Source organism: Aotus nancymaae, unplaced genomic scaffold (assembly GCF_030222135.1).
Source record: "Aotus nancymaae isolate 86718 unplaced genomic scaffold, 86718_ANA_hifiasm-v0.15.2.pri h1tg000007l, whole genome shotgun sequence".
NCBI lineage: Eukaryota > Metazoa > Chordata > Mammalia > Primates > Aotidae > Aotus > Aotus nancymaae.
In genome coordinates, this window is record NW_026988418.1 from 4,447,744 (window position 1) to 4,475,680 (window position 27,937).

At 44.8% G+C, this 27,937-nt stretch overlaps 1 protein-coding gene across 19 annotated transcripts in view; it reads right to left on the reverse strand.

The window, feature by feature from the left end:
• Positions 1-780: 780 nt before the first annotated feature.
• SCMH1 (Scm polycomb group protein homolog 1) overlaps positions 781-27,937 on the reverse strand; it is a 235,999-nt gene continuing 208,842 nt past the window's right edge. For 10 of the 19 annotated variants that reach the window (XM_064372238.1, XM_064372228.1, XM_064372229.1 and 7 more), the window contains 7 exons: positions 22,803-23,003; positions 20,255-20,446; positions 10,892-11,071; positions 7,601-7,666; positions 4,600-4,719; positions 2,173-2,315; positions 781-1,910 (listed from right to left, as the gene is read on the reverse strand). In XM_064372238.1, the coding sequence (XP_064228308.1) occupies positions 1,785-1,910; positions 2,173-2,315; positions 4,600-4,719; positions 7,601-7,666; positions 10,892-11,071; positions 20,255-20,446; positions 22,803-23,003 (1,028 nt within the window). In that variant the 3' untranslated portion in view covers positions 781-1,784. Of the gene's footprint in view, positions 1,911-2,172; positions 2,316-4,599; positions 4,720-7,600; positions 7,738-10,891; positions 11,072-20,254; positions 20,447-22,802; positions 23,004-27,937 lie in introns of those variants that run through there. The other 9 variants (XM_021673376.2, XM_021673368.2, XM_021673371.2 and 6 more) reach the window with 3 other exon arrangements.

The window sequence follows — 27,937 nt, forward strand, 5'->3', positions numbered from 1 at the left end:
TAGGGCACCCGCTGCCACCTCTTTCAGCACTGCTGCCTAAAGCTTCCACACCTCCCTCTTTAGTCACCAATCCCAGGCTTGACTGAGTGCTGACAGGCCCAGCTGCTCCCAAGATGGAGCAGGAGGCACATGGTGGGCTCCAGGGCTCCCCTGATGCCAGGTCCTTCTCTGCGCTGCAGACAGAGGCTGCTGTCCAGAAGAGCCCTGAAAAATCGGTCAAGCATAGCTATCTCTTCAGAAAGATGAGGTTGTTACCTGCTGTTTGAGAAACGAAGACATGGGGGATGTGCAGCCTTTATTAGCGCAGGACTCGTCATTCTGCAGAAGGCCAGCAGCACTTCCCCACACTGCTTCTGGAAGCCCCGACTGGGAGCAGTAAGGATAGGGCCAGAGTTAGTTGCTTCAACTAAGGAAGCTGTTTGATAGCACAGAGAAGCTGCCTTCCTTGTGAGCAGCCTTTCTGAAGATGTTACTGTTTGTTTCCTAGGGGTGAGGCAGCAGCAAGCAGCTGGGACTGCAGGTGTGTGCCACCACACCAGGATAATTTTTTTTTTTTTTTTTTTTTTTTTTTGTAGAGCTGGGGTTTCATCATGTTGCTCAGGCTGGTTTCAAACTCCTGAGCTCAAGAGATCCTCCTGCTTTGGCCTCCCAAAGTGTTGGGATTACAGGCATGAGCCCGACCTCGTTTTATATGTGAGCAAACTAAGACCAAGAGAAGGGGAATGACTGGTCCAATGAATGCATAGTGATTTGGCTGTTAATTGATTAAAAAGACAGTGCTATCTATATTGGTTTTTATTTATAAACAGATTGACATAAAGTAAGTCCAGATGGCAGCATGAGTAGCTGTGCTGCCGACTTGCTTACAAGGAAGCATATGGACAGCAGAGTGAGTGGAACTGTCTCCAGCCTGGAAAACCTGCCCTCCCAAACACCTTAGGGCCTTCTTGGCCTAAGATCATCCAGCCTGATCTTCGACTGCAGTTCTGGCCAGGGCAAAGAGCTGTGGTGGGGGCAGTATGGGCAGGGACTCTCTTCCCACAGATGAGGCCTGGGGCTGCAAAAGGGCCCCATGAAGAGAAGAGAAGAGAAGAGGACAGGGACCCTTCTCCTTCCCATATGGAGTGATGTGGTCAAGGCCTTATGAGTCTCTCCACTTCAAAGAGAAAATGCCCTAGCGTAGTGTCCTCTGAAGAGGGGCCATACCTATCTGGAGACGGCCTCTCTGGAACCAGGGCAGGGCAGTCTCCCTCCTCCTGAAACCCAGTGTCTAGTGCGGGAGGAGTAATAACTAAAGGGTTTGCCCAAGTGCCAGAAACAATAAATTAACAATAAGATCTTTTTTTAAAAAAGGCGGAGGTTTGCACCATGAGTTTGGATTCAGGGGAATCTGGTGAGAAGGTAGGAGCTGTGGGGCAATGGGGTGCCACACCAAGACCAGGGCAGAGCTGGCCTTTTCCTCCATCACTTGGAAGTCATTCAGTCTAAACTGGTGACAGGCCAGCCAGGCTTGAGAAATAAATAGAGGGGACCTTGGAGCCCTGGCAGAGCTGAGGGGAAGGAGGAGCAGCACCAGCCCTGGGCCCCAAACTCTCCCTCTTTAGTCCTTCATGGAAGGACATATCATGGCAGCTGTGGCTAGGAGTGGTGGCTCCACACAGCCTCTTGGAGTCCTGAGGTGCCCTGGAACCCCAATGAAGTGCCTGGGGTGGGCTGATGCCCCTCATTCCTAGAAGACTGCCCCCACCTGCTGACCCCTTGGTTGTCTAGGCTGCCTCTCCTGTTCAGAACTTGCCCTGTTTCAGCCGGTCAATGTGGTAAGAGAGCTTGAGTGCAGGCCCCAGCTTCAGGCCCATGTACTTCATCATCATGTCACTGCGCAGCAGCAGCAGGGCCTTGCCATCGATCTCCTGGGGGGTGGGAGGTGGGCAGAAGTGGAGGGGAGGTGCCATCAGAGTCCTGGTTGGTCTGACCACCCCAGGTTCTGATTACAGGCCATCCTGGGAAGTGCCAGCCACATGGGGTCCAGTTCACCTGCTGTGACGCTGAAGCCTACCTATTCTCCTCACCCTTTGTCTCTAAGCATCCCTCCTCCCCAAACATCTCCTACTGCCCCGCCAGGTGAGGCTCTCCACACATGTTCCTAATGAGAGGTCAGGCAGGGGCACCTACGTGTTTGCGAAAGAGGTCAGCATGGGGTCCAAGCTGAGGATCAGCTTCCCGGACAAACTGCATCACGTCCTCGACTGTCCATGAGGAGGGGTCCCGGCCACTTAGTCGAGAGGCATCCCGGCTCTCCAGGTATCGGTCCGACCCTGCAGGACAGGAGGGCACCCATGATAACGGGCGGGGACTAGTTTGTAAGTCCCCACCCTCTCCTTGGCACATCTTAGTGGCCTTCTAGGTGATGCTCACAGCAGTGCTAGACCATGAACCGAGGAACTGGAGCTAGCCGATGGAGGGAAGCATTTCCTCACAAAGGGAAAATCAAATCTTTGTTTTTAAAGGGTAGATCTGATTTTTGGAAATGGCCAGAAGAAATTTTGCATGGAAGCTATGATTCAGCCCAAACCTGAGACGATGGTACCAACATGGTAAGGGGACTATTTGGGCATTGTGGGGGGCTTGGTGAGTGGGGCTGTTTTTGCCTTGGCTCTGGGGGACCATTTCTAGAGACACTGGTAGCCGGGTAAGATTAGAGACAAATCCTTGGCACACTGGCAAAAAATGCCCTGGATTCTTTTCCAAGACCTGGAGAATAGGTGACCTCATTATAGCCTGATACACTAAAGCAGAAAACAGTTTTGTTTTTTTTTAAACGTGGTCCTGCTCTGTCACCCAGGGGCTGGAGTGCAGTGGCACAATCTCAGCTCACTGCAATTTCTGCCTCCCAGGTTCAAGTGATTGTCCTGCTTCAGTCTACCGAGTAGCTGGGATTACAGGTGTACATGAATTTTTCTATTTAGTAGAGACAGGGTTTTACCACGTTGGCCAGGCTGGTCTTGAACTCCTGACCTCAAGTGATCTGCTCGCCTTGGCCCCAAAGCTGGGGTTACAGGCATGAGCCACCGCGCCTAGCCAGAAAACAGTTTTTGCTTTGGCTGCCAGGAATCTCAATGTTAATTTAGTGCTCTGCTTGGAGCTTTCATCTCAATTTTGATTCAGATATAACTCCTCCTGTTTCCCTGTGGGATTTGGGATGTCTGTATTTTGACCATCATCTGTCAGAGATCTTTTATATGTTTTATTCTCTCGGCTTGAAATTTGTCCTCTTCTCTCCCTTCAATTTTTAATTTTCTTTGGGCAAGCTCCAACTTAACCAAAAGCAGGTCTTGGCTTCAAGAATCAGTTCCTTTATGAAACTTTTCTGGTCTAATCCTAAAATAAATGGTCTCACAAAGAATTTAGTATATTCTTCTTGGTTACAGATCATTCTGTACCCATTTCCCCTCATCGCGCCATGCTAATAATCTCCATTCTCCATGAAGCAGTAAAGGAACCTTTAAAAAGCAATAATTAGGCTGGTCATGTGGCTCATGCCTATAATCCCAGCACTTTGGGATGCTGAAGTGGAAGGCTGCTTGAGCCCAAGAGTTCAAGACCAGCCTGGGCAACAAAGAAAGATCTTCATCTCTACAAAAAAGTTTCAAAAAATTAGCTGGTGTGGTGGCACATCCTTGTAGTCCTAGCTACTCAGAAGTCTGAGGCAGGAGGATCGTCTGAGCCCAGGAGTTCTAGGCTGCAGTGAGCTGTGACAGCACCACTGAAGTCCAGCCCGGGCAACAGAGCCAGACCCTGTCTCAGAACAAAACAAACCAAACCAACAAAAAAAGACAGCAGTAATTGAATCATGTTAACCCCCTCTAAAAACTCAATGCAGTGGCCTCCCTTTGCATATGAAGTGAAATCTGAACTCCTTCCTGTGCTTGCCAGGGTCTATGAGGTACTCCATCAGGTGAGCCTTCCTACCTTTGGCCTCATTTCACTCTACAACCCCTGCTCGCAACTTACCCCTGACTTGCTGTGCCTCAAACTCACTAGCCTTCTTTCTGCTTCTTGAATAAGTCAAGCATTTATCCTTTGGCATGCAATTTCCTCTGTCTGGAATGCTCTTTTCTAAAACCTTTTCATGCCTGACTCCTTCTCATCATTTGGGTCTTACCTCAAATATTGATTCTATAGAGAGGCCTTCCCTGATCTCCTAGTAAAAATACTCAATTCCCCACACAGTTCTTTTCAATCCAATTACCCTAGTTTTTTTTTTTCTTTCCCCACAGTACATATTGTTACCTAAAATAATTTCATGGACTCAATAATTTCATGTTTTTTATCTGTCTTCTCCCTATACAATGTAAGCTCTCTCTTGTTCCCTGCTACGTTGCTGACATTTAAAGGAGTGCCTGGTCTGTCACAGTAACTGTTCAAACACGTCTGTTAGGTAAGTGAATGATCACAGATAACAGTTACTTGTATATTTTTCTTTCTCTCCAAGTAGACTATGTCTCTACTGAGGCAGGGTCCTTGCCTTGCGCATGTCTGTATCTACAACTTCCAAAGGTGCCTTGTCACAAACTACCAAGTGGCAGAGCTAACACATACCTGTACACTGGGTGCAGTGGCTCACACCTGTAATCCCAGCACTTTGCACGGCCAAGGCAGGAGGATCGCTTAAGGCCAGGAGTTTGAGACCAGCCTGGGCAATATTGTGAGACCCTGTCTCTACAAAACAAGTAAAAAAATCAGCTGGGTATCGTGGTGTGCACCAATACTCCCAGCTACTCTGGTGGCTGAGGTGGGAGAATGGCTTGATCCCAGGAGTTCAAGGTTAACAGTGAACTATGATCATGCCACTGCATTCCAGTTTGGGTGACAGTAAGACCCTGTTTCAAAAACAAACAAATAATAAACAAACAATCTCCCAACCCTCCCACATATCTGTTAAAGTAGAAGGGCCAAATATTTAACTCTCTTCTGCAAAGGTGAAGAATCTCCTCCCATTTTCCTTCATTCTGTGTCCCAGGTCTACAAAGTCAAAGTATACTTTGCCTGGCCTGACCCAGCCCAGCCCATCCCCTGCCTTTTGGAGAAAAGATTCTAGCATATCGTCTTTTCAAGCTTATAGTCGGGCATTGACCAGACCCAGGGAAAAGTATGTTAGAGCCAACAGGGGCTGCTTAGTCACAGAAATCCCTATGGCTTTTTGGAGGAATTAGTAGATGGAAAGTTGGAGGGGGCTTTGTGAACCAGTCACTTCTCCCTGTCTTAAAAGTCCACTGTGGGCTAGGCACAGTGGCTCACACCTGTAATGCCAGCACTTTGGGAGGCTGAGGTGGACAGATCATGAGGTCAGGAGTTCAAGACCGGTCTGGCCAACATGGTGAAACTCTGTCTCTACTAAAAATACAAAAATGAGCTGGGCGTGGTGGTGGGCGCCTGTAATCCCAACTACTTGGGAAGCTGAGGCAGGAGAATTGCTTGAACCCAGGAGGTAGAGGTTGCAGTGAGCTCAGATTGTACCATTGTACTCAAGCCTGGGCAACAGAGCAAGACTCTGTCACAAACAAACAAACAAAAAACACTGTGATGCTAACAGAAGAACCAAGTGAGAGACTCTAGAGAACAGAGAGAAAATATGGGGAGAGAGTGTATATGCAAGGATGTGTCCTTCTTGGACCATTAGCTAATTCCTCTAATCAGAGGCTAGGTATCATATATACATACATACATGATATTATATACACATATATATGATAGTATATACAAATGCATGCTATTGACTGAATATGCATCCCCCTAAATTCTATGTTGAAACCCTACCCCTCCTCACCCCACATGGTGATATATATTCGGAGGTGGGACATTTGGGCAGAGCCCTCATGAATGAGTTTAGTACTCTCATCAGAACAGGCTGCAGAGAGCTCCCTCGCCCCTTTGGCTATGCGAGGTTACAGTGAGAAGGTGGCTGTCTGTGAACCAGGAAGTAGGTCCTCATCAGACACCAAATCTGCTAGTGCCTTGATCTTGGACTTCCCAGTTTCCAAGACTGTGAGAACTAAATTGCTGTTTATAAGCTGCCCAGTTCATGGTACATTGTTAGAGCAGCTCTAATGGACTAAGATGATCCACATATATAATACTATATATTTATATGCTTGTCTGTCAGCCTATTCCCATTGGAATATTAACTCCATGGGGGCAGGTGGTAGGAAGTTGCTAATTTATATGGTGGTTAGGAGAGACATTCTAAAATGGTGAAATTTGAGCAAAGACCTTGAGGCAGAAGAGCAAATAGCAAGTGTAGGATTTTTAGCAGGAAGGCCAATGTGTCAGAACAAAGCGAATGAGGGAGAAAGTGGTATGAAATAACACTGAGAGGCATGGATGTGTGTGTTGAAGAAGAGGAGGGAAGTGGCAGTGAAGATAACAAAGGACCTTGTATGCCACGGAAAACCACTGGCTTTTCTGAGTGAAACAGGTAGGTTTTGAGCACAGGAGTTACATGAACCAACTTGCAATGAGCAGGATCTTCCTCTCACTGTTTATGTTAATAACAGACTTCAGGGCACATGGATAGAAGCAAGGGAGACCAGGTAAGAAGGCAGCTATTAGGGTAGATGCAGTGGCTCATGCCTGTAATCCCAGTACTTTGGGAGGCCGAGGTGGGCACATTGCTTGAGCCCAGGAGTTTGAGACCAGCCTAGGCAACATGGCCAAACTTGATGTCTCTGCAAAAAATTAGCTGAGTGTGATGATGTGCCCCTGTAGTCTCAGCTACTCAGAAGATAGCTTGAGAGGAAGATCGCTTAAGCCCAGGAGGTTGAGGCTAGAGTGAGCCATGATTGAGCCACTGGACTCCAGCCTGGGTGACAGACTGCGAGACACTGTTTTTTTAAAAAAAAGAAAAAGTGGAGGCCATTATGATAATCCAGGCAAGAGAACACTGTGGCATGAACTACTAGAGTGGTAGTGGTAAAAAGTGACCTGATATATGAACAATATTCTATAAATTAGAAAGAACTCCTACCTTTGTCAACTCATTTGACCTTTAAAATAGCCTTTGAAGGAGGCATCATACTATCTTTAGTTCAGAGGGGAGGGGACTCAGTGAAAAGAGACAGGAAGAACTTGCCCTGTCTTTTCGTATTCCCTCTGCAGACAGCCTATGGCAAAGCTCTACCTACCGCCCCTCAATGTGTATGGCTGACACTTACTCTTCAAGGAGGGCTGGTTGTCTCAGTCTGAGCATGACTAAAGCAGGTGAGACACATCCACAAGAGGCCAACTAATAAGTTCATGCCTAATCATCGTGGTTAATGCAGTAAGAGAGGAAAACAGACTCAACATCCAAATTCTTTAAGACAAACAATTCTAGGGCTAGCCAAATGAATCTTTACATAGCGTTATGAAGATCATCAGGCCGTAAAGAGATTTATGCAATGACCTGGCAGACAGGCTCAGTGTGTCTCCAAGGAAGGGTGGAGATGCCTAGGGGACAACAGCACCATTTGAGGCCAGTGCCAGGAGGGCAGCCTATCACAAAGTACTCTTCTCAGAAACAGGGCCTCGGGGAAGATAAAAATAACAGTAACTCCCCTCATACCTGGGGAACGATTTAGTTTCCAAAGTGATTCCATATCCCTTCTTTCATTTGATCCTTTTAACACTCCTGTGGAAAGACCAGGTTGGTGTCACCATCTCCAGTTTGCACATGAGGAACATTCTGCATATGAGGAAGACCTGAGAGGTGAGACGAGACGACTGACCCAAATCTCAAGGCAAGGTAGCTGAGGCTAGAATCAACGCCCAGCTCTGCCTCTACCTGAGATCCCTTTAGATTCCATTTTGCTGCCTTGCTGGGTTTAGGGTAGGGGTAGGGGCACCACAGGCTTCTTCCCACAACTCAGCCTTCCTGAAAGCTCTCTCTCTGCTGAGGTGACTTTTTTCATTGCAGGCTTTGCTAATGGAGACTTCCTATACTTTCACACCTCACTCATGCGTCTCTGGGCTGGAGGCTGGAATCAGGGTGTGGAAGTGACATTCTCCTGGCTCCCTACTGCTGCTTCTAGACCATCCTCCTATGAAAGCTCATGTTATTTGGAGGCCAAACATGTACCCAATCATCAGCTCTTCCTTCTCACTGTTATTCATAGATATCTGGGTTTCTACCTCTTCGTAAATGAAGACTTTTCTTACTTAGCTCACTACCCACTGTTCCACCCCAACTCCTGCCCTAATCCTTGTAGGCAATCCATTCAGCTACTATGCCTCCAGTGACTCTCACCTCCACTCTACTCCAAATACCTATTGCTAGTGCTACTGCTTGGTTCTTGCAATCCCTTGGAACAAATCCACTTAAGAATTTTAAGCATCCCATTCTCTGACCCCAGCCTTGCATCTTTCTAGCTCTCTTGGGACTTATGTCCACTCTAACCATTATATCACAAAGTCTTTGGCATGTCAAACTTTACATTTTCCCTATCCTGATTTAGCCTTGCATCCTTCCCACCCTGCCTTCCCACATCTAGCGGGTGATGATTCAAACTGCTCTTCCTGATTACTAATTTCTTTACATACTCTCCCTCTTTCTCCCAGCTCTTGCTCTACTAGCTCAGCAAAACCCCCCTTAATTCTCAAGCTGTCTTTTCTCATCCTGTATCTATTAGGTTCCTAAGAACCACGGAAGAAAACCATTGCTTTTGTAAACCGGCCAACTGGTCTCCCAGCATAGCTGGGTCCTGATGTTTCCTGCAAATCATCATGCCCTTTTCTTTGGTCCATTTTTCTCCATCTTCTTTAAGATTAGTTCAGTCTTGGCCGTGCATGGTGGCTCACACCTGTAATACCAGCACTTTGGGAAGCTAAGGCGGGTAGATCATGAGGTCAGGAGATTGAGATCATCTTAGCTAACACGGTGAAACCCCGTCTTTACTAAAAATATAAAAAATTAGCTGGGCGTGGTGGCTTGTACCTGTAGTCCCAGCTACTAGGGAGGCTGAGGGGACAGAGCAAGACTACGTCTCAAAAACCCCCCCGCCCGAAAAAAAAAAACCAGACTAATCCCTTCCTTGATCAGCCCTTTCTCTATTCACTGATAGACACACTCAATCTTCCCTCTTCTCTCAGAGAAAGTGTGCCCCTTTTGGCTTAAGACCGATCCCTCTGCCTATGCCCTTGATCCTACCACTCCTAAGGCCTTACTTTCCCTCTTTGCTATATTCTTAATTGCTGCTTTTTGGAAGGTGCAAGTTGTTTGCTGATATACGTGCTTGAAGGGCTCCCATTCTAAAAGATCTTCTTTGACTTATAGTCCTACTCATCACCAGCTTTTTTTCTCATTAAAGTCCCCTTGATATCCTACTCAATGCTACCTGCCTTCACCCCTCCACCACAGCACCAAGGCTACTCTAAAATCACCAATTACTCACTAATGGTGGAATCCAATGATGTTTCTCAGTCCCTTTTTTGCCAGAACTTTGTTATGCTGTGCTCTCTTTCAAATACGCTCTGTACTCCTGGCCACCACAATATCAAATTCTTCTCACTTTGAATTTTCTAAATTTTCCCTCACTTTGAATACTCCTTTCTCCTTGGTGGGCTCCCTTTCCTGTTATCACCTACTAAGCTTTGTTGGTTCCCAGGACTTTATCTTTGGTTAACTGTTATATTCATTCACTACAATACTTCTGAGAAGTGAGTATCATTCGCCCTAAAATTTCAACTGCTGTTTATATGCTGGTGACTCCTAAATAACATCAGCCCAGCACTCTTCCTTGAGGATTGGATCTGATAGCCACTGCCTGTTAGATATCATCTACATGACCAAGGGCTCCCCAACCTTCCTTCTCTTCTATGGTGGGTTCCCTCTCTGTTAATGGCACCACCATCTATATACGGCCATCACATCGAGAAACCTGGGAGACATTCCTCACTCCCTTCTTCCTCACAATCCTCAAATCTGATGAAATTTACCTTGTGAACAGTTTTCAAATCCACTCTCTCTTCTCTAAACCTCTGTCTCTGCCCTAACCCAGGCCTGTGTCACTTTGGACCTGGCCCACTCGAGCAACCTCCTAACTTGTTTAAGTTTCTTAGTCTTGTCCCTCCTCAAATCCACGCTCAACAAAGTAATCAGTAATCTATTCAAAACACAAACCTGTTTTGCCTCTAATTAAAAGCCCACTTAAGATCTTCTATGATATGTGCCTTGACCTTTCCAGGCTTTTCTCTTTGAGTGTCAGTACTACATTTTGTGGTTTAGCAATTCCAAACTGCATGCAGTTCCTGGTATAATCGGTGCTATTTCTTCTTTTGTCCTTATTCATGTTGCCCGCCCCTCCCCCCTTCCTGAAAAGCTCTCCCTCCTCTACCAGCCCTGATATGGCCATTTATACAGTCTTAGGTAAGGCATCACTTCCTCAAGAAAGTGTCCCTTGAACACCAAGCTTGGGTTAGGTATTCCTTCTTGCAATTTTCATACTACCCACAGCATATCTCTGTCACTGCACTCAAGACACTGTTTTATAATTATCTGTTTAAGTGTCTGTCTCCCCATAATACCTCAAAGACAAAAAGTGACTGATTTTTGTTTCCCCATGCCAAATACAGATGGAGTTCAAATAAATAGTTAATGGATGAATGAATGAATGAATCCTTCCCTGACCCTTTTGGGTCTAGGTCTTTGGCTCTTAGTTTCTGTTATACCCAAGCCAATCTCGGAGCTCCAATTACCCCACCCAGGTGTAAGGCCAGGCACAAAAGTAAGTCCAGCCCCTAGTCCCACCACCAGGCAGAGGGCAACAGAGCTAAGTCCTCTCTGGCCTCCCAGATCTCAGGAAGGAAGTGATGGAAAGAGTGAGGGAGGGAAGGAGGGCCAGGATTCTACTAAGCTTACCCCTGGAGCATAGCCTGCGCACAGCTGAGGCAGTGCTAGTTGGGAGGCCACAGGATGGAAGCAAGGGCCAGTGCCTTTGGGAGGTGCTGACAAGGTTGGTGGTATTCGAGGCAGAGTCCATTGAATCTGAGTGTGGTTCCAAGGACCGGGACAGACTATTCCCCAGGATAAAGGTTTCACCTGAAAAACAGTAAAACCAGAGTTAGAGCTTAGAAGGACTGCCAGAGTGCTGGATCCCAGGTACCTGTTTGAGTGGAGCAAGCAGCAGCAAGAGAAAGCCCTGGGCAGGGACTCAGGAGGCCTGTGTACCAATCAGGGTTGTGGCTCTCATTAGGGGACCTTAGTCAAGCTCAGTGCCACTCTCTGGACTTCAGCCTCTTTAGAAATTCTTTGTTGGACGAGATGGTCTTTGAGGCTTCTTCTGGTCTAGATGCCCTATGCTTTTTCTGGATAAGGAAAATCTTAAACAAATGAAGCTATTCTAAGATGGAAGAAACTGCCTGAGACACAAGATCCTAGAACCAGGATATATTTGCTTAGATGAGAGTACTTTAAAAGATGACCCTCTGCTCAACCAGCAGGACATGTCAGAAATGCTTCTTGATGCTTTGTTAAAGGCTTGTTTGCAAATGATCTGCTCCCATGTATCATCTCTCATTTTGTATTTGCCCAATTCTACAGAAACACTTCAACGAAGCTGGGGTTGATGAGTGCTGAGCTTGGGCATGGGGATCAGAATCAGTGATAAAATTTGGCTCTGCCACTCAGCAGACTGCTTCTCTGGGAACTTTAGTCTCCTCATCTACAATATGGGAAGCCCCTTTCTTCCAAAGAGCTTGTGAATATCAGAAAAGAATGGCTATGAAAGCCTTTACTTGTAAAGGGAATTTTTTTTAAGGTGAATTTTTTGTGTGTGTGTGTTATATGTATTCTGCACTATATTTTTACAATAAAATAAGATAGAGGAAAATGTTATTAAGAAAATCATAAGGAAGAGGACATCTATTTACTATTCATTTGGTGGAAGTGGATCATTTTCATGTTTAGTAGGCTGGGCAGGTGGAAGAAGAGGAAGGGTTGGTCTTGCTGTCTTAGGGGTGGCAGAGGTGGAAGAGGTGAAGGAGGTGGAAAGGGAGGCAGGAGAGGTAGGCACACTTGGTGTAACTTTATGGAAATAGGTCATAATTTCTTTATTTTTTTAAAGACGAGGTTTCACCATGTTGGTCAGGCTGGTCTTGAACTCCCGACCTCAGGTGATCTGCCCGCCTTGGCCTCCAAAGTGCTTGGATTACAGGCGTGAGCCACCACGCCCAGCAATAGGTCATAATTTCTGTCTGACTTTTTGCATTTTCATTTCTCAAAAAGTGATTCTGTATGGTACCAATCCTTCTTCTGCCATTTGCTTTAGTTTCAGTGCCCATATCATAGATGGTCCATATCATACAAGAAACCAAAAACAGTCTTGAATAATCAGAACACTTCTGCCAGATTGTCTAACGTCAATTTGTTTGCTGGCACTGCACTGTTTTTTCTATGACTTTTTCTCATCATCTGTCACTGGTTTGGAAGCACTCATCTCCATCAAGTCATCGTCTGTTGATTCCTCTGGTTTGGTGTTTATTAGCTCTTGAATTCCTCCAAGATCCACGTCTGGAAACCATGTCTGCCCCCCACCTTTCTGCCATATCCACAATCTCTTTTATGATTTTTTTGATTGTCTGTATCATAAATCCTGTAAAGTCATGCTCAGCATCTGGAAACAGTTTCCCCCAGCATAAATGCATTGTTTCAGACTTGATGGCTTTCATGGCATTTTCTGTAATAACAATGTCATCTCCGAGGGTATAATCCTTCCAGACAGACTAGATGATGCTGTCTTTAAGGGTTCTCTTCTGTAGCACTGACAATCCTTCCATAGAACACTGTGCATAATGAGCCTTTAAAGTCCTTATGAACCCTGATCTAGAGACTGGATTAGAGACATTGTGTTTGGGGACATTTAGACCATTTTGATGCCTACCATGTTGAATTCAGGTTCTGGGTGCCCAGGAACATTGTCCAGTATCAAATGAACTTTAAAAGGCAGTCCCTTACTGACAAGGTACTTCCTGATGGGACAAAACTGGTAAAACCAATCCAGAAAAAGCATCCTATTTTTCAGGCCTTCTTGATATATAACCAAAAGACAGGTGGCTGGTGTTTATCTTTTCTGTAAAGGGAATCTTACCCTGATGTTTCTACACCCAGTCCATGGCCCAACACCAGGCGGCAGCACCCAATCACTGTACACAGAACCCAAAGCATTCTCCCTCTCATTATTGGGTCCTACCCAAACCAAATCAGTTCCTCAGCCCAGGCCACAGAATTTTCTGCTTGTGGAGGGTGTCTTGCATACTGGAGTATAACACTGTCCTTTATCATTTTTCATAGACATCACGTGTTTAGATAATGCTTGGGGTTCATTCGGAGCCTCTGAAGAACACTAAATTTGAGTACATTGTTTGGCACAAAGTAAGACCTCAATGTTAAGATGGTTTAGGATTTTAGGACTGCTTTCTCATAGTTACCTAAAATTTCTTGGCAACTATGGGCTCAAAGTCAAATCTAGGGTTAGATAGCTATTCACCCTTCTATCAAAGAGGCTAACTGTTAAAGCCCTTTCCTAGAAGTGGTTCTGAAAAGTCTTTGAGGATCCATAATACCTAAACCATATCCCACCTCCTTTCTGCAGATGAGGGTTCTGATTCCTATTTTCCAGGAAAAATGACACACAGTCCCACTTTGAGACATGAACAGGAACCCAGTCCAGGAAGTAGGAGACCTGGGTTCTACACCTGAACTCCTGCCTTTTACTAGGACTGTGACCCTAGACAAGTAGCTTGTCTTCTCTGAGCACCAGTTTCTTCATGTGTAAAATGGAGAAAAATCATCCCCTATCATGCTAAGAACATGAAATGAGAAAATGGAACGGGATGAACTTTATGAATGTAAAAAATTGTTATTTTGTATTTCATTCAGAGTTGAAGTGGTAAATCTAAGCTGTCTGTGATAGTTCAAGAAGAAGATTTCATCCAGTTTCTGCACTTACCAGCAGGATAACCTCACCCTTCTAGTTCTCATTTTATTGAGCTAAGACTAGGGATAGTATTGTCTGCCTCACATGAGCTAACAGAGGTGAAGAATAATTATGATGACAAAGCCGGGGGCTCACCAGGTGCTGATGCAAACCACTGAGTGTCTCTTCCTCTTAGCAATGCTAAGAGTACTAAGATGTAGATTCTGAGTTGAAGGGTCTGAAAATCTGGACTGACGGCAAGTCATGAAATCTTATCCTAATGAGAGGTACTGAAAAAATGAAGCATGATGCTCCAAAGCTCTAGGAGGTCCTAGTCCCCACAAGGCTGATCAGATGAGGCTGTCATTGGTAGGACAGTGCCAGGACAGAAGACTGCAATTTTTTTTTTTTTTTTTTTTTTGAGACAGAGTCTTACTCTATCGCCCAGGCTGGAGTGCAGTGGCATGATCTCACTGCACTCCACTGCAACCTCCACCTCCTGGGTTCAAGTGATTCTTGTGCCTCAGCCTCCCAAATAGGTGGGACTACAGGTACATGCCATCACGCCTGGCTGATTTTTTTTGAGATGGTGTTTTGCTCTTGTTGCCTAGGCTGGAGTGCAATCCCAGCTCATTGCAACCTCTACTTCCTAGGTTCAAGCAGTTCTCCTGCCTCAGTCTCCCAAATAGCTGGGATTACAGGCATGCACCACCATACCCAGCTACTTTGTATTTTTAGTAGAGACGGGTTTTCTCCATGTTGGTCAGGCTGGTCTCGAACTCCCGATCTCAGGTGATCCACTTGCCTTGGCCTCCCAAAGTGCTGGGATTACAGACATGAGCCACTGCACCTGGCCTGATTTTTTCTTTTTCTTTTTTTGTATTTTTAGCAGAGATGCGATTTAGCCATGTTGGCCAGGCTGGTCTTGAACTCCTGGCCTCAAGTGATCTGCCCACCTTGGTCTCTCAAAGTGTTGAGATTACAGGTGTGAGCCTCCACAGCTGGCCTGAAGACTGCAATACTTTCAAACTGTGCTCTACAGAGCCCTGTGGGCCATCCATGGGGAGGCCAAGTAAGTAGGGCTATGGGCCTGATTCCAGCTTCTCTCCAAACTACTCTGGTTTTGGCTGGGTGCGGTGGCTCACGCCTGTAATCCCAGCACTTTGGGAGGCTGAGGCGGGCTGATCACCTGAGGTCGGGATTTCGAGACCAGCCTAACCAAGATGGAGAAACCTCGTCTCAAAAAAAAAAAAAAAAACTACTCTGGTTTTAATTTTTATGCACTGCATTATATATAAATTTTATATACAATTTTACCTTTGCAAAAAAAAAAACAAAACCCTTTTTTTTTTTTAAAGGAGTTCTGTTGCTAAAACAAAACAGACTTTGAAACCACTGGCCCAGGTGTCAGAGACTGGGGCTGGAAAACTTGATTAGTCAATGATCACTGCCTTTTTATGGGATTCCTTTGCTCACCTATAAAATAAAGATAAAAAAACGCTTAAACTTCCCAGGGTCCATGTAAAATTTACTATTGATATGCTGGAGATATGGGAGCAACTGTGATCCAACAAACATTTGTTGAGCATCCCTTGTGTGTGTGACAGCCACTATGCTAGGTATGGTACATGCAGAGGTAAACAGATAGATAAAGACCTAGCCCTTATGCATTTATTTTCAGTGAGAAGAAGTTCTTCTCAGAGTATCACATTGCAAAGCTGACCTTAGAAATTATAGAGTTCCCAGTGGAGGATGATCAGAGTGGTGGTGAGGAACCTCAAGATCATGGCAAAGGGGAAAGGCCCTGGGAAGCCTTATCTGGAGAAAAGTCAAGGGAGAGAAATACCTTACGGGCAGTCATGGGAGAAGAGGAGGATTGGAGGTAGATTTGCTCTTTTGGAATACAAAGAGTAGAATGGGGATAGGAGTTGTAAGAAGGCAGATTTAAGCTTTAAAAGGAGGGCATTTTAGCAATCCGAACTGTCTGACAATAAAATCAACTGCCAAAGATAGAACCTGTCATCAGGAGTACTTAAGCAGAGATCAGATGACCACCCTCATGTGTTGGGTTAGACACTAGCTCATCTCCAAGACGCAAAGATTCCATGCTCATAACCAAGCTTTCCCCTTCATGGGGGTGAACTGAGTGACCAAGGAACTAGAGCTGTTGATCTAAGAAAATTCTTAACACCAACACAGGACCCAAAGACATAGCACAGTCCTGTGGATGTTTAAGTCACTCTCAACATTTAAAAAAAAAAAATCCCTCTCTGAACCACTTCCCACATCCTTTACTACTCTTTCATTTAACAAATACTATTAAATACTTACCATGTGACAGTTAGGATGATGGATACTGAGAATGGTGAAAACAATATTGTCCCTACCGTCACGGAACATTAACTATGGTGGGGCGGATGACAAAATACAAGTAGCTAAAAATATTAGCAACTATTGTAGTTATAACAAAGGAAAGAAAAGGATATTAAGACAGACAGTATCAGAAGCATCTCTTTTGGATGAGGAGAGCCTTGGAGGTCTTCCTGACACCTTGAAGTTTAAGCTGTGGTCCCAAGAAGGTCTACCTGAAAAGCGGAGGTGTGCCAGACAGTGTGCTTCAAATGAATTATGAGCATTTGCATAATCTTAAAACTCTGACAATTCTATGAGGAAACTCATATGGGGATCAGGACACATCCTGATATTTCAGTTTTTATTTGGCTTTAATAACCACTGTGAATCTTGGGATTCTGGCAGGAGAACTACTTTGTAACTAACTCAGAAGACCTGGATGACAACTGGAAAGAAAGGCACAAGGAACCATTGTCATGGGCAATGAACGACTTCCTCTAACAGACAGGAACCTGAGAAATGCCAAAACAGTAGACTCAGAGTTTAATGCTGGGTAGATTTCAATTACAGCTAAAATTAATAGTCACTGGGACCAGTGAAATCAATACAATCTCCTGCCTAATACTGAGCCACTGCACCCGCTGGGCCTCTTTCAGTCTTCACCAGCCTTTTACTTGATCCAGCCACATGTATAGTTCTGAAGGACAGACTCTGCTCTGACATTGCCTCCCCCAGGAATCCTCCCTTGACTTCTTCTTTCATTGTACTCCTTGCTCATCATACCTTGCTGGGCCAGAATACCTCTGTGCTCTGCTTTGACCACACACATGTTCATGTATTTCTCCCTGTCTTAGCTCCTTGAGTGCAGGGATGGAGTCTGTCTCACCTCTGTCTCCCTAGAGTCTAGTATAGAATCTGGCACAGAGTAAGTACTTGTAAATATTTGATTACCTAAACTAAAACAATTGGCCTGGATCACTCAAAATGCCAATGTCATGTTGTGAAAGATAGGAAAAAAAAGCCGGATAACTGTTCTAGATAAAGTAAAGAGAAAGGACACTGAAATGCAGTGGATGAGCCTTTATTGGATCCTGGAAAAAACAGCTATAAAGGACATTACTGTGACAACTGGGGGAAATTCTAATATGAACTATGTAAGAGCTAGTAGTATTATATTTATTATTATTATTATTATTTGAGATGGAGTCTCACTCTGTTGCCCAGGCTGGAGTGCAGTGGCACATTCTTGGCTCACTGCAACCTCAGCCTCCTGGGTTCAAGCGATTCTCCTGCCTCAGCCTCCTGAGTAGCTGGGATTATAGGCATGCACCACCACACCTCACCAATTTTTTGTATTTTTAGTAGCAATAGGGTTTCCCCATGTTGGCCAGGCTGGTCTTGAACTCCTGACCTCAAGTGATCTGCCCACCTCGGCATCACAATGGGTTGGGATTACAAGCGTGAGCCACCACACCCGGCCTAGTAGTATTTTATTAATGTTAAATTTCATTAGTTTTTATTAATGTTAAATTTCTTGATTATAATAATACCATTATGCTCCTTATTCTTAGAGATACACACAAAAGTATTTAAGGATAAAATCTCTCATCTGCAAGTAGCTCTCAACTCATTCAGTAAATTCACTTTAACTTTTTTGCAAAAAGTTAAGTGGTAAACCTAGGCAAAGAGTTCATGTTTGCTCACTGTTCTATTTTTGTACCTTTTCTGTAGGTTTGAATTTTTTTAAATAAAACATTGGAGAAAAAAGTAATAGTCTCAACTTAGGTTTGAAGCTTAATGGGTTATGAAATCTGCCTGAGCTCTGGGAGACTACCTGCTATATGAGAAGTGCATGGTCAGTTGGGCCAGGACCATAAGTGGTAGGGTAGTGTGGAGACAAGGCTATAGGAAAGGGAGAAGGTCCAGTAAGCACCCAGGTAACAGAGGTGGTACCTATGGATGTCTAGTAGAAGTGTGTAGCCAGGTGGAAGGGCAGGAGTCATAAATACCAGATCCAAAGGGCAAAGCAAAAGATAGCTTTTGTACAGATCGAGCTCTTTGACAGAGGTTTGGGTAAGTAATCAGAAAACCACAGGAAATGATAAGATCAGAGGTGGGGCAAAGGGTCAGTAAGGCAGGCAGGCAGGCAAACAGAAAAGATACACTAAGAAGCACAGAGGAGTTAGAAGTTTAGGCAGGGTTATGGCTTGTCTGGGCATAGTTAAAGGCTAATTTCAGGGAAGCAAATAGAAACTGGAGTGAGAGCAGACAAGTTGCTGAGCACCCACTACGAGAAACAGCTTAAGAGCAGAGGAGGACACAAAGAGTGGGCTCAATCTGTCTGAAAATAGGGAAGGGAGAGGAAGCAGCCAATGGCAGAATGTAATACCTTGGTCTTTGTTTCTCTTAGTTGGTGAGGCAAGAAGAGCCTGGCTACAGTTTGCTTCCTCTTATCGAGTAGCTGAATCAGAGGAATTCCCAGGAAAGGTCATGCCCGGGTTCCAAACCACCTTCGGGACTGCAGGCCCATGAGGTACATCCCTACCACTCTCTGAATGCTGCCACCAGTATATTTCTTTCACTTTTTAATGATGTCATTCCATTTAAGAATTCAGAGTTCCTATTTCTTTGAGAAGTAGGCCTAACTTTCAGGTCTGAAATGCAGGTAAGAGTTCCTGAATGCCCAACTAGAGATATTTAACAACTTTGTCTGTACCAGCTCTACCATGCCCAGTCCAGACTCCCAGTGCAACATTCTAACTGTAAGTCAGAATGCCTTTTTCTATTTTCAGAGACTCTGGTACTGAAAGAAAGCAATCTAGCACGGGTTAGATGAGAAGTTTCCTCCATAGAAAAGGATCAGCCAGGGGATCACAGAAATGGCTGCAGGGATCAGATGGTCTAGCCTCCACAGAGAGTATTTAATTCAGGTATCATTTTGACCTGCTTGCACGTCACATAAGCTATATGCATTTGGGTACAGAAGTATCTGTGAGGGAAAGGGGGAAGAGGAATAGGTGAACAGTCACTTCCCTGGGCACATTTTCTAGAAGCAGTGCTTTTATCAGAGGTGATTCTGTTAAGACTGTGATGAAAAGACACCACAGAAGGCAGCGTGGGAACAAGACTTGTTTGTGTAGAGAAAGGTCGGAAAAGACGCCTTTCAGACTTGTGCCCTCCCATCAATAGACAGCACAGTGACCACACTGGCGGCTCCCCTCTCTATTTCCCTGCTCAGGACACGGTCTCAGTAACGACCTACCTTGCTATGTTTAAGGCTGAGCTTTTCTTCCCTCCCTTGTTCTGTGTCCTGGGTTCCAGATGAAAGACGGAGAGTTCCACTGAATCTTTAATCTCTCTCGGAAGTACTTAGTCACTGATCTGGCCACGTGGCATCTGCTTTCCCATTGTGGGTCTGGTATGTTAACTAAGAAAGTTATTTTCCAGCCTAGTTAGAAATAGCAGGAACTTGAATTGACTTGCTAGACTGGCAGTGCTGGAAGTTAGGGCTATGTGCCAAACGAAAGAATAGATGGCCAATCACCAGGGAGCAAATTTCTCAATCTGTAGCCTGAAACTAAACCTTCCTGCTGGCAAGGGAGATCTTGTTAGGCCTTTGCTGCCAGGTTCACAATGGAGGACGTTCTGTGACTTCACGGTTGCTCCACATGTACTCTGAAGCTCAGAAGGGGAATTGTGAACCACCTTTTATCTAGGGATAAGGATCTAGACCAAAATAGGGGTAATCCTAGAGACAGAAAACAAAATCCTGAAGAAAAAGTAAAGATGAGAGGAGACTGAAAATTCTCAGATGTGGCAAAGGTAAGGGACAGAAAAGCAGACCTCTGGAGAGTAGGTGCCAGGTTAATAGTTCTGAAGGCTGGCCCTGGGCCCCTGCAGATGCTGCTGCTAGCCCTGTCCCCGACTCTCAGCCCAGGCCCCATCCCAACTCCTACCTGGTAGGTACCTGTCGTGGCTGTGGCTGTACTCTGTGGCAGTGAGTGACAAATGAGTCTGTGTAAAGGGCTGGTTGCCAAACAGATTGTCACTACGAAGGTTGTGGCAGAGTTTCTCCAGGAAGCGGAGGACGTAGGTGATGCTGTTGACTGCTGGGAGGTTGAGGGTATGCTGTTCCCGGTCAAACACGGCTGTGGAGTGAGTAAACAGGGCCAAGCACGTCAGTCTGGCGGTAGAGTACAGCGCTGGGCAGGAGGAGTCCAGCCCACTGCTTGTTTCAGGCTTACCTGGTTACACAAAGGGAATCAGTGCCCCACGTTTCCTCCCTCCCTCCCTTTAACTCCCTCCCTTGAGGGCTTTGATTTTTGCCTCCAACTGTAAAGGGTTTGCAAATGTGGGAGTGGCCAGGCCAGGTCTGTTGCACCCGGGGCTCTGGAATTATTTTATTCAACCTGTGAAAACAACTATGAACATAATTCTATCTGCTTCATCACTCCCTCAGGAAATCTGCTCATTTAGGGCACTATTTTCAAAAGAACTGCCCAAGAACAGAGAAGCTGGGCAGAAGAGAAGAATATAGCCATGGCCAACAATGGTTTGGGTACACAAAATCTGATCTATATAAGGGCATTAGAATTTTGGCAACATTTAGAACTGTTTCATGCTTCCTGTTAAGTTTACTTCCTACCACTTTTTTCTATAAAACTATATCACTATAATCCTTAAAAAGCAAAGACCAGGCTGGGCACAGTAGCTCACGCCTGTAATCCAAGCACTTTGGGAGGCTGAGGCAGGCAGATCACGAGGTCAGGAGATCAGCACCATTCTGGCTCACATGGTGAAACCCTGTTTCTATTAAAAATATGAAAAATTAGGCAGGTGTGGTGGCATGCGCCTATAGTCCCAGCTACTCAGGAGGCTGAGGCAGGAGAACTGCTTAAACCTGGGAGGTGGAGGCTGCAGTGAACTGAGATCACACCAAGACCTGTGCATCTGTCTCTGAGGGCAGCAAGGAAGGATATGGGGACTTGGGGAGATAGGTAATTCTCAAGAACCAGTATTGAGGGAGAAGAAGAAGCCTAGAAGGGGTATAGGTGAGAGCAGCTAAAGAGAGGCAGTAAAGAAGTCCAGGTTCCTCCAGACCACTACACAGAAACAAAGAAGAGACCAGGGAGTAGCCTGGCCCTCAGAAGGGACATAAGGCTTAATTTACCAGGCAGTTCCCAGGCTTCTTCTTTGTTTTTTGAGACAGAGTCTTGCTCTGTCATCCAGGCTGGAGTGCAGTGGCATGATCTCGGCTCACTGCAACCTCTGCCTCCCAGGTTCAAGCAATTCTCTTGCCTTAGCCTCCTGAGTATCTAGGACTACAGGTGTGCACCACCACCCCGGCTAATTTTTTGTATTCTTTTTTTTTTTAGTAGGGTTGGGGTTTTGCTATGTTGGCCAGGCTGGTCTTGAACTCCTGACCTGAGGTGATCCACCTGCCTCAGCCTCCCAAAGTGCTGGGACTACAGGCATGAGCCACCGCACCTGGCCAGTTCCCAGTCTTCTATAATATTTGCCTGCCTGTCTGCTCCGTCCTCCTCACAGCCAATTACTCCCTGGTCTGGACTCCCACACCACTCTGTATACACTTCCCTATTACATCATAGTTAGCTATGTATATTCTTCCTTTTTCACTGGTACGGAGCCTAAGCTATCATCTTCTATTCTCCCCTTCTGGCCAGTGTCTGGCAATCACCAGACACACAGCAAGGGTTCAATACATGTTTGCTAAAATAATACAGTCTGGTCATTTATGGGGTCTTCCATGCCAGCTGGGTTTCCCGAAGCTGGTTATTACAACCTGCTAGGGAGGAAGGGCAAGGGATTATGGAATAGCACCAGTTAAGACTGAAATGCTCTAGGTCAAGTCTTCATAGGTTTAGTGGCTAAACAGGATTTCAGATTTAGGAAAACTGAAACAGAAGCAGAGCACAGTAGAAAAAGTGAGTATTTTGTGAGAAGCAAAGAACACTGTGCCACTGAATCAAACTCATAGAAGGAAAGAAAAAGAAAATGACTTTTCCCACACTGCCCTGGGATTTAATTCTCTTCTATTGGGCCTGGTTTAGGATCAGGAAGCTAAGGAGTCAAAGGAATGAGAGAAGAGTTCAGTGGTTCCTGAAACCAGGTGGGAGAGGGGGCGACAGTCTGGAGAAACCCTTAGGCTGCCACAACATAGCCCCCTCTGGATTCTTTCTTCTGGAATGCCTTTAAAGCAACATACTCCTATACTTTCTGTATGGAGAGTCAAGCAGGTAGACGGTGGGAGAAATCAGTTTAGAGGCTCCGTGAAGCAGAATCTGCGGGTATTCTCCTTGGCAAAGGTATGCATAAGTCTCAGAAGGGCTCTCGGGGGGTTGGAGATGAGGAATGAAATACACCTTCACATTTTTCCAGAGCCTGCAGGTATGAAGTGGGAACCAGGATGCCTTATAAGAAATCAACCAGTTGAGAAGGTGGGTCCTTCTGGCAGGGAGGCAATATGAACCAAAGCGTGCTTACCTGAAATAACCTCACCACCATGGCCCTGCTTGAGGAAGCTGAAGACAGTTTTCTGGTGATAAGCACAGTCGATACAGGCCTGGACAGCCTGCTGCAACACCACAGAGGCACGGGCTGGTCCAAAATGGTCAGGGAGTTGCTGGACCTTCTTCTTATCTAAGTGGGGGCCTGTGCTGCCATTCTTGTTCAAGTAGATACAAACTATGGGAGACAAAGAATCAAAGAAGCTTCAAGAGTCTCTGGGATAGAGAAGTCAGAGAACAGTGTCCTGTTCCATCTTTTATACCTTGGCCTCTGGTTCCTAACAGAATTCCCAGCAGCTAATCTGGTGAAATGCTGTGGGAGGTAGAGGGTGGAGGGTCAAGAAAAGGCTGTGCCCTGCAGCTGCCAACCCAAAGTGCATGACCAAAGTCTGTGGGAACACAGCCCACTGGAAGAGTGGCCCAGACCAAAGGCGAAGGCACAGAGTTTGCACTTTGTCTTCTGTGCACTGAAAAGAAAATCTAGGCCGGGTACTGTGGCTCATGCCTGTAATCCCAGCACTCTGGGAGGCTGAGACGGGCGGATCATGAGGTCAGGATTTTGAGACCAGTCTGGCCAATATGGTGAAAAACCATCTCTACTAAAAATACAAAAATTAACCGGGTATGGTGGCACATGCCTATAGTCCCAGCTACTTGGGAGGCTGGGGCAGAAGAATTGCTTGAACCCAGGAGGTGGAGGTTACAGTGAGCCAAGATTGTACCACTGCACTCCAGCCTGGGCAACAGAGCAAGACTCTGTCTCAAAAAAAAAAGAAAAGAAAATCTAAACAATTCCCCACTTGTATGTACTTCCATTTTTTTGTATTTGGTTGCCTTACACATTCTTTGTACCTCTTACCATATATGTGTAAGGAGCTGTGGGGCAAATATTAGCAAGGGCATGTGTGTGTGCGTGTGTGTGTATGTGCGTGTGTGTGTATGTGCGTGTGTGTATGTATGTCACTGGATTTAGAATAGTTGCACCACTGGTCATTTGCCTTGCTTTCTGTTTTGTGCCTTACAGTCTGTTTGTTATCTTCTACATCAACATTCATGCCCCAAGAATGTAGTAAAAAGTAAAAAAAGATTGGATTAAAAAAAAAAGTTGGTGCAGCGGTGCACGTCTGTAATCATAGCACTTTGAGAGGCTGAGGCAGGAGGATCACTTAAAGCCAGGAGTTTGAGACCAACCTGGGCAACACAGTGAGACCACATCGCTACAAAAAATTTGCTAGATGTGGTGGCATGTGCCTGTGGTCCCATCTACTTGGGAGGCTGAGGTGGGAGAATTGCTTGAGCTCAGGAGTTCAAGGCTGCAGTGATCTGTAATCACGCCACTGTACTCTAGCCTAGACAAAAGAGTGAGACACTGTGTCTAAAAAAAAAAAATGTGAAAAGAGCCAAAGGGTCCCAAGACAGCTGAGCCTGAAGGTGAGTGTGAGGTAGATCTGATAAAAGAAGGATTAACTGAGGTCTTTTAAGAAATAGGATTTTCACGTCTGGTACTGTGACTCTTTTACTGAAACAACTAAAAATGCAGGAGTCCAGAGAGATAAGAAGCGTAATAAAAATAAACAAAAGCTATCCAGAGTTCAAAAATAAATAAATAAATAAAAATAAACAAAAACAAATGTGTATAAAAAGACAGCTGTAAGAAGGGTCATAATAGTTTATTCATAATAACCCCAAACTAGAACCAATCCAAACATGTACCAAAAAGAGAAGAGATACAAATTGTGGTACAAGTCATATGCCACATAATGACACTGTGGTTAATGGCAGACTGTATATATGACAGTGGTCCCATAGGAGCTGAAAAATTCCTATCACCTGGTGACCTTGTAGCCAATATAAAGTCATAAAGCACAATGCATTACTCATGTGTTTGTGATGAAGCTGGTGTAAACAAACCTACTGCACTGCCAGTCATATAAAAAAGTATAGGATATAGGATTATGTAAAGTACATAATACTTGATAACATAATAAATGGCTATGTTACTGATTTGTGTATTTAGTATACTTATCATTATTGTAGAGTGTACTCCTACTTATCAAAAAAGTTAACTGTAAAACAGCCTCAGGCAAGTCCTTCAGGAGTTATTCCAGGAGAAAGCATTGTTATCACAGGATGACAGCTCCATGCATGTTATTGTCCCTGAAGACCCTCCAGTGGGACAAGATATGGAGATAGAAAACAGTGACATTGATGATCCTGATCTTGTGTAGGCCTAGGCTAATGTGTGTGTATGTCTAGGGTTTTAACAACAAAGTTTAAAAAGTAAAAAAAAAAAATAGATTTAAAAGTTTTTTAAATAGAAAAAAGCTCATAGAATAAAGATAAAAACAAAGAAAATGGCCAGGCGTGGAAGCTCATGCCTGTGATCCCAGCATTTTGGGAGGCCAAGGTGAGTGGATCACGAGGTCAAGAGATCGAGACCATCCTGGACAACATGGTGAAACCCCATTTCTCCTAAAAATACAAAAATTAGCTGGGTGTGGTGGCATGTGCCTGTAGTCTTAGCTACTTGGGAGGCTGAGGCAGGTGAATCGCTTGAACCCAGAAGGCGGAGGTTGCAGTGAGCCGAGATTGTATCACTGCACTCCAGCCTAGGCGCAAGAACGAGACTCTGTCTCAAAATAAAACAAAAAAGAAAAAAAATATTTTTGTACAGCTATACAATATGTTTGTGTTTAAGCTGTTATTAAAAGAGTCAAAAAGTTAAAAAATTTATAATGTAAAAAATTTACAGTAAGCTAAGGTTATTATTGAAGAACATTAAAAAAAATTTAGTGTAGCCAAAGTGTACAGTGCTTATAAAGTCTACAGTAGTGTACAGTAATGTCCTAGACCTCACATGCACTCACCACTCATTCACCACTCACCCAGAGCAACTGCCAGTATTGCAAGCTCCATTCATGGTAAGTAGTACCCTGTATAGGTGTACTGTTTTAAAAATCTTTTACACCATATTTTTACTGTATCCTTTTTATCTTTATACATGTTTAGATACACAAATACTTAACCACTGTCCTGCAACTGCCTATAGCACAGTAACAGGTGATGCAGGTTTGTAGCCTAGGAGCAACAGACTATACCATTTAGATTTGAATAAGTACACTATGACAGGGGTCCCCAATCCCCAGGCTGAAGGTGGCTACTGGGGTCCACGGCCTGTTAGGAAATGGGCTGCACAGCAGGAGTTGAGCAGCAAGCGAGTGAGCCTTACTACCTGGCTCCACCTCCTGTCAGATCAACAGTGGCATTAAATTCTCATAGAAGCATGAACCCTATTGTAAACTGCGCATGCGAGGGATCTAGGTTGTGTGCTCCTTAAGATAATCTAATTAATGCCTGATGATCTGAGATGGAAGCGGTTCATCCTGAAACCATCCCCTCTGCTCCTGGTCCATGGAAAACCTGTCTTCCACAAAATCAGTCCCTGGGGCCAAAAAGGTTGGGGATCGATGCACTATGATGTTCACACAATGAGGATATTGGCTAATGATCCATTTCTCTGATCATATCCCCATCATTAAGTGATATATGAGTGTATATTCATTTAATGGAATATCACTTGGCAGTGAAAAAGAAGGAACTACTGATAGGCACAAGAACATGGGTGCTTTTCAAAACATTGAGCGAAAAAAACCAGATACAAAAGAGTACATATAGTGTGATTCATTTATATTAAATTCAAGAATAGGGAAATCTAATCTATGGTGATAAAAATCAGAATAAAGATGGAAGTGGAGACTGACTGTAAGGAGGCATGAGGGAACTTTGGGGGTGGCAGAAATGTCTTTCATCTTGCTTGGAGTTGTAGTTACATGGGTGCTTAAAACTCATTAAATTGTACACTTAGGATCTGTATATTTCACTAAATGTAGAAACTTTACCTCACTTAAAATACACAAAAAAGAAAATATATAACTAGTCTGGTGATGATTTAAAAAAATTCTACAAGGGCCGGGTGTGGTGGCTCACGCCTGTAATCCCAGCACTTTGGGAGGCCGAGGCGGGTGGATCACGAGGTCAAGAGATCAAGACCATCCTGGTCAACATGGTGAAACCCCGTCTCTACTAAAAATACAAAAAAAATTAGCTGGGCATGGTGGCGCGTGCCTGTAATCCCAGCTACTCAGGAGGCTGAGGCAGGAGAATTGCCTGAACCCAGGAGGCGGAGGTTGCGGTGAGCCGAGATCGCGCCATTGCACTCCAGCCTGGGTAACAAGGGCGAAACTCCATCTCAAAAAAAAAAAAAAAAAAATTCTACATGGATTAAATGATGAAATATAAAAGGAAAAACTATTAAAGCCTTTAGACTATGGTGGGAACAATACTGTACCAGTTTCTGGGCCCAATGACTAAGAAACTGACAACTTCCACTTGCTGTTTCTTGAGACATTTGCTTTGAGATCCCAACTACCATGTGTGAGGAAGCAAAGCCACCCTGTAGGGAGGTCCAGTTGGAGATAAACTGACAGCCAGAACCAGCTGGTCGGCCATGTGGTAAAAGTGGGTCCTCTAGTCCTAGTCCCAGCTGACACTGCATGCAACAGAGACAAGCTGTCTCCACCCAGGCCTGCCCACATTGTTGTCTTCAACCATGAAATTTTGTGGTGGTTTGTTACATGGCAAAAGATTATTGGGACAGATTCTGGTACTAGAAATAGGGTGCTGCAGTAACAAAAGCCTGACACACATGGCATAGGCTCTGGACCTGGGCAGCAGAAAGAAGCATAAAGGGCCACAGAGAGTGTCACTGAAAACTGAAGGAGCCTCGAGGACAGTTTTAATGGAAGCTTAAAGGTTCTCAACGATGTTGTCAGTGAAGGTTTAAGGGAACGTGAGGAAAGTCTTATTGGAATACCTAGGAATGGGAAAGTGTTGAAAGTTTGACAACACTGTGGCCTACAGAAACATGGAAATAAGCAATATACCTGATGAACTCAAGGAAATAGCTGAAGAGATTTCTGAAGTAATGAAGGTATCACCTGGCTTCTCACTGCTTATAGTAAAATGCAAGACAAAAGATGAGCTTAAAAACATGTACACACACCCCTCCACATACCCCCAGGACTTGCAGAATTACAAATAAAACTGCTTCTC